At 35.3% G+C, this 6,808-nt stretch overlaps 1 protein-coding gene and 1 long non-coding RNA gene across 2 annotated transcripts; both read right to left on the reverse strand.

The window, feature by feature from the left end:
- Positions 1-1,704: 1,704 nt before the first annotated feature.
- Positions 1,705-3,569, reverse strand: LOC136817634 (uncharacterized). The gene is made up of 5 exons (XM_067073956.1): positions 3,243-3,569; positions 2,851-2,926; positions 2,600-2,734; positions 2,339-2,446; positions 1,705-1,743 (listed from the first exon to the last, which is right to left on the reverse strand). The coding sequence occupies exons 1-5, from the start codon at positions 3,557-3,559 to the stop codon at positions 1,705-1,707; spliced, it is 675 nt and encodes a 224-aa protein (XP_066930057.1). The 5' UTR covers positions 3,560-3,569.
- Positions 3,570-6,257: 2,688 nt separating this feature from the next.
- LOC136817635 (uncharacterized) lies at positions 6,258-6,808 on the reverse strand. The gene is made up of 3 exons (XR_010848125.1): positions 6,792-6,808; positions 6,450-6,528; positions 6,258-6,280 (listed from the first exon to the last, which is right to left on the reverse strand). It is a non-coding gene; the product is annotated as an uncharacterized lncRNA (long non-coding RNA).

A 6,808-nucleotide genomic window follows, 5' to 3' on the forward strand; every position in this document is an offset into this window, starting at 1 on the left:
AAGGTACATCATTCAACAATAGGTATTATTTTGATAAATGGGCACATAATCTCGGATTCCCCCCTTTTCGCCCATACGTAAGGTACATCATTCAACAATAGGTATGATTTTTGATAAATGGGCACATAATCTCGGATTCCCACCCTTTTCGCCCATACGTAAGGTACATCATTCAACAATAGGTATGATTTTGATAAATGGGCACATAATCTCGGATTCCCACCCTTTTCGCCCATACGTAAGGTACATCATTCAACAATAGGTATTATTTTGATAAATGGGCACATAATCTCGGATTCCCACCCTTTTCGCCCATACGTAAGGTACATCATTCAACAATAGGTATTATTTTGATAAATGGGCACATAATCTCGGATTCCCACCCTTTTCGCCCATACGTAAGGTACATCATTCAACAATAGGTATTATTTTGATAAATGGGCACATAATCTCGGATTCCCACCCTTTTCGCCCATACGTAAGGTACATCATTCAACAATAGGTATGATTTTGATAAATGGGCACATAATCTCGGATTCCCACCCTTTTCGCCCATACGTAAGGTACATCATTCAACAATAGGTATTATTTTGATAAATGGGCACATAATCTCGGATTCCCACCCTTTTCGCCCATACGTAAGGTACATCATTCAACAATAGGTATGATTTTGATAAATGGGCACATAATCTCGGATTCCCACCCTTTTCGCCCATACGTAAGGTACCATTCAACAATAGGTATGATTTTGATAAATGGGCACATAATCTCGGATTCCCACCCTTTTCGCCCATACGTAAGGTACATCATCAACAATAGGTATGATTTTGATAAATGGGCACATAATCTCGGATTCCCACCCTTTTCGCCCATACGTAAGGTACATCATTCAACAATAGGTATGATTTTGATAAATGGGCACATAATCTCGGATTCCCACCCTTTTCGCCCATACGTAAGGTACATCATTCAACAATAGGTATGATTTTGATAAATGGGCACATAATCTCGGATTCCCACCCTTTTCGCCCATACGTAAAGTACACCATTCAACATTCGTATGTATGAAATTTCGATGAATGGGCACATAATTTCGAGTAATCGTTACTCTAACGACTTTCCAAACCTTTTCATTCTACTAGCGATAGCGAAATTAACGTGCTTGTAAAAAAGAACGAAATGATAGGCGATCGAATTTGGCTATTTTGTTTGTTGAGTTAGAAAGAATTCGTTTAAGTGGAAATCACTTGGACATGGACAAAAAACAGGGACAATGTCATAAGATATATTTTTCATTCATTCAAAATAGTAATAAAAACAATAATAAAAGTAATAGAACTATAGTATATAACTATTCCCTACTTATACAGGAAAAAAGTCGTGGAATAAGTAGTCTAGCAAGCTAGAAGACTAATTCAGATATAGCAGAAATAAAGCAAAAAGTAATGGAGGAAACAATTTATACAGGGAGTGACTAAATTTCCAAAAAATTTTTCTCTGTACGTTCAATTTGGTCATTGGGCGTTGACCTTAGCGAGAAAATCAATCGTATTCGGAGGTAAACCGTTTTTTTCAGTTTTGTTTACTACTTTTGACAAATGTTTCCTGACCATACTTTCCTTCACTTAAAAACTCCCTTTTAGTTCCCCCCCAACAATCTTTGAAGCTGAATAACAACCACGTTCGATGAGCAGCTCCGAAGCTTCAGAGCCAAATTTCAATTTGGATCAAATACGTCAATACCTAAACGTGAAAACATGGCGTCAAAGATAATTTCCAAGCGAAAAAGACAAAACAAAAAACACTGAATTATCAATTATAAAGGCGTGGGGACAAATTGTTTCTTAACATTCTCTCATTAAAAAAGCTACGTGTATAATGGTTCCTTTTTTTATTTCATGGGATAAAAATTTAGGGAGCCTTGAAAGACAGTAAAGTTTTGTCCCTGAACTGTTCATTTTTCCATAGTCATTATAAAAACACTGGTGTGGAAGGCTTTTGTCTCTTCTTATTGTTAAAAGATGGAGCTTACGTACCAAAATTGATTTATTTTGCAAACTTTTTGATCATGTGATTAGAAAATAGACCAATCCCAAGAGGATATTTTGGTAACGTGATCAAAAAGTATGCAAATCGCAACTTGCTTTTTGTTTGTAACAAAAGAAAATTGCACAAAAAGCTAAACACAATACATTGCCAGACCGGAGTTTTTTATAATGACTATGGTTTTTCTTTAAGTACGTTTTGGAATTCTCTTTCAAGGATGTTTATGAATATCAAATGCGTAATTTCAGTTTTTAAAGGAGTAACGAGCAGAAGCGAGGCTCAAAATACTCACTTCTGGCACAAGGAATTCAGTAATGACCCTTTGATGATTTCGTTCTTGAAATGAACGATTTCCCTCCAACACCGGCGATGCCATCAATACCGAGGTTAGAGTGCGGACCTGGAAATAAGAAATATAATTAAGCTTTGCAATAGGTTTGGTAGCACTTCATTCCAGAGCTTTACAGCAAACGCTCTTGCTTGCTTAGCTCTTCTTCTCTGAAAAAATACGGATACAGTGTCTGATGAAAAATATAATTAAAATTCTTCTTACTATCTGCTGAGGGATTTGTTTACTGAAGGTGTTCATCAACATCAGTGCGTCACATTTACCCTCCGAAAGAAGGCGAACAACCAGCTCCGATCTTGCCGATCTCTGGCTCTGATCCAACAAATTCGAAGAAAATTTCTAGGTAAAAACATAAACGATTATGAAAATTTTCTATTGGTTTCAATAAATTCCATGATCCTTCCCTTTGAAGAATAACTCAATAATTGAATTTATAGTTAAAAAATGAGGCTTACTATAATTTTGTCGGTACTTTTGTAGATCAGACGCAAAAAGGTGTTGATCGAGCGTTCGTGGAACATATCAATTAAGCTAAAAAAAGAATGCTATAAAGGTTAGTATGTACTGTGTTGAATGATAAAACTTTAGATTAAACTCGCGGGTTATTTAAACCGATTAACTCGATAGCTTACAAAAAATTACCTAGTGATTTTTATAGATTGTATAGAGCGTTTACCTAAAAATTTATTTACAATTTCAAAATCTCGGAAACGAGATATTCAGGGTCCATAAATAAATTTCTTGGATATTTTTGATCAAATTCAGTCTTCTGTTTAGCCGGACACCTTGTAAAGGGCAAGATTAACGTCTTGACCAACAATAATATGAATGATGAGTAAAAAAGTACCGTAATTTTATGTTCTCGATTTTATCGCAGCCACATGTATCTTGCCATCGAATACAGGGTAAGTGATAGGCAAGGTGACAATTGCGGCAGACTACCTGTTCCTCATCCTCTCTACCATAACAGTACATGTTGTGGCTGCGACAACTCTCTGGATCATAGTCCTCAAAGGCAGCCAAATATAAACATCCGCCAGAAGTGAGTATGAATGGCATCGTACATAACGAGGTATCATCGACGCAAACAACACTCACGCCTTCTTCATCTACAATCTTTAAATTTTTGTTGAGGCCCAAAGCAATACCCAACAAATTCACCATTACTAAAAGAAATCAAAACTTTTAGAAAGCAACACCATCATCATGTTTTGACTTTTTAACTTTGAAATATTCAATATTGAATAAATTTCTCAAAGCTTTCAAATAAAAGTGAGTAAAAGACGGAAAAGACGTAATTTTGAATTCAATTTTGAAACTTCAAGTCCATTTTCGAAATTTAAGAAAAGTATAGTCGAGTTTAAAAATAATCAATCGGCACAGAAAGTACGTTGAGGAAGACCTGTCTGATGTCCTGAGTTTGTGAGTTTGTCAGTTGTTCTGTCTTATCGTAGTTTTATATTATGTCGTGATGTCCCAATGTCATGGTCAGTCGTAGTTTTGGGTCTATATTATATAATATATAATACAAGAATAAAATTACTTTCAGTAGGATATCTAGCCGCTTAGTTCGACTTTTAAATGAAATTCAGTTTCAAAGATTTTACAATATAAAGTGTGTTGAATACATAAAAAACCTTTAAGGAAGCAATGTTAATGTAATGTTAATGTATCTGTTCTTTAAAGTCGAAAAATGTGTACAAATCTGTATAGCTTTAAAGCTAATAGTTCGACTGGAAAATCAGCCTTTGGAATATACCAAAAAGCCATAATAGCAAAAGAGTATCTTTGTATACCTTTAGGTTTCGATGCAGAAGCCAAAAGAGATTTTTCAAGGGTGTCTTTGTCATAGGCATCGAGCCAATCTTGGAATCTCTTCGGACCTAAGCCAAACTTTCCGCTAGTTATCTTTGAAACAGAAAGAGAAACAGAAATGGGTTTACTGGAAAATGCAAAAATCTTCTTGGGAAGAAGAAAACCTTTGGAAAAGGCTTTAGTTTTTAACTTGAATATAAATCTTCAGATAACCTTGACACATAATACTCACACAATCAAGTAACTGCTGCATTTCATTGACAGCAAGTGCCAAAGAGAGGTTCCCAAAGAAATCCTCGTGATCTTCCGTGCCGAGGAAGTGGAAGCTCAACGCAGAATTGACACTTTTGAATGCTACCGGTTCTTTATCAGTAGATAACGTAAGGGACCGACTTCTGAAAAATAAAGAAAGCATAGTCGAATTTATGGTTGATTTTATCATTCGCCTCAAGTTCCTTTCCCATAATTAGATGTTATTATTGTAATCCTTTCAAGCACCAAAACATACTTTGATCCATTCTAACATTTCTAAAATGACATATTGAACTGAACGAAACGAAAAGGCAAAAAAGGTATTCACTCACTCTATTAAAGTGAGCTTGTTTAAAGATTATTTAATAGATGCCCCCTTTTTTAAACGTCCCTCATTAAATCTAAAAAATAGAAAGAATAAACACCGGGGCGTTTATTCGAAGTAATACTGTACTTTAAATCGATATCATAAACAGACAAATTAGTCAGTTTCCGGTGCATTTGGAACCAGCACGCAGCTAACTTTGTGGCATCGGAAAATGAGGTAGCGTATGATTTCAATGCACTAATCTGCCCGTGAAAGTCAGCTACCATTGTCGTCGAATGCTTTTTCTAGATAAAAGAGGAAAAGTATAAGGCCGATAACCTATAAAACACGGGCTTGATATAGACTAAACAATTCAAGAAGGATGTCTAAATTCTGTGCAGATTGCTTATTTCCAGGAATGTTTCAGTGTCTCAGGTTCAGCACAATATATAATTATTAACGTTTTATTCCACCATGAATTACTTACAACAATCTTAAGCATTTGATGTTCGTGGAACGAACGCATCACCATGTCGATCTGGTCCACGGGTGTTTTGATTTTTCCATGGGGTGACTGGAACGGGACGTTGCAGGGCCACCACCTGGGTTTGTTGGCTTTCGTCCAGCTAAAACTTTTTCCAAGACCTGAGAAAGTAATATTTTCATACTATGTCTCTTAACTTAAGAATCTAAATACAGGGGCATAACCTGTTTGATATGTACAGCTCAAGCAGTTGTGCAAAGTAAAAACAGTCTAATGATATTCCTAAAAAACGCAGAAACGAATACCCACGTGATGAAGCTCTGGTTACATCTGCAAGCAGAGTTCTCTTTTCAACGGCTTTGAGACACGCCTCCCAATCGCTTTTGAATCGTATATCTTCTTTTTTCTTTTTCTTTTCGTTAATTTGATCTTCCTCACTTTCTTCCGATTCGCTTTCTTCTTCTTCTTCTTCTTCTTCTTCAGAGGACTCGCTTTCTCCCTCAGCTTGAACAAGACAGAATAAAAAAATCGCTAACCAAGATGTAAATAATATCTACGCTTGTATTATTATTGATAATACTTATTTAATACACTTCATTCTCATATACCTTATTAAGTGGTTTAATTTTGGCGAAAAAATCCCTGCAGAAATTTCAAAAACCGATCACTCTCCAAACTAAATCCTCGCTAAATTTAACAAAAGAAAATCATGTGAAAAATTAAAACTTTTTAGTATATTTTTAAGTAATGTTTCACCCATTTCAGTCTCTCTAAATTTCCAATCCGTCAAATTAAATCCCCGCAAAAATCGATTTTGGGCAATCGATTAATTAAATCCACACCAAAAAAATCCCCGTATGTTTACGGCAGCATATCTTTAGTTAAATATCATTTCAAAAGGCAAAACTATAACTTGTATTTCGAAGAGCTATACGAATCAACTTACCAGCATCAATCTCCATAGCCTGCTTGAATTTCTCCAGAACTAAGGGATCTCGAGCGAACATCCTCATTCCTTTCGTCGATCCTAATAATTGACGTCCATTTTCATTTAATTGAAAGATATATTTACTGAACAGAGAACTTTATTTCACATTACACATATTTTAGTAAGCTAAATCAGGTAGAAATTGGTATTTTATGCAATTTAGAAATTTATGAAAAATTCACTTTGGCCAGATTCTTAAATTCATTACCATAGCTTTTTATGTTTCCATCTGCCTTGTAGGCTAAAACAGCAATTGGTGTCTTGCAGACATTACGTAATTGTACAACCTAGCAAAAAGCATTAAAATCATGTAGAAATTAAGCACTCCTTTAAATTATTAAAATCAAACGCGACAAGTTTATAACTTAATATGCTTTTTATCTAGTCTAGAAGAGGGTCGGTCCAATTTATGATCTTTTAAAAATCAGCGCTATATTTTTCAAGCTATAGCAAAATCTCTCATGATTTCTACCTTCCAGAAAATTAAGAAAAGCGATGGGAGTGGGAGTTTTAAAGTCGACCTTTTTGTGGGACGTGACAGTTAAAATACCTTGCTCTTGATTGAAG

The sequence above is a fragment of the Clytia hemisphaerica genome, unplaced genomic scaffold (genome assembly GCF_902728285.1).
Source record: "Clytia hemisphaerica strain Z4C2 unplaced genomic scaffold, Clytia hemisphaerica genome assembly, whole genome shotgun sequence".
Classification (NCBI taxonomy): domain Eukaryota; kingdom Metazoa; phylum Cnidaria; class Hydrozoa; order Leptothecata; family Clytiidae; genus Clytia; species Clytia hemisphaerica.

What these genes read in the sequence shown, in the direction of transcription:
- LOC136817634 (XM_067073956.1), bottom strand. Translation starts at nt 3,559, where the DNA reads ATGGTGAATTTGTTGGGTATTGCTTTGGGCCTCAACAAAAATTTAAAG. An exon ending in AAAGTACCGACAAAATTATA is followed by an intron (nt 2,735 to 2,850) that starts GTAAGCCTCATT and finishes GTTTTTACCTAG; the next exon opens with AAATTTTCTTCGAATTTGTT. An exon ending in CTGAATTCCTTGTGCCAGAA is followed by an intron (nt 1,744 to 2,338) that starts GTGAGTATTTTG and finishes TTTCACGTTTAG; the next exon opens with GTATTGACGTATTTGATCCA.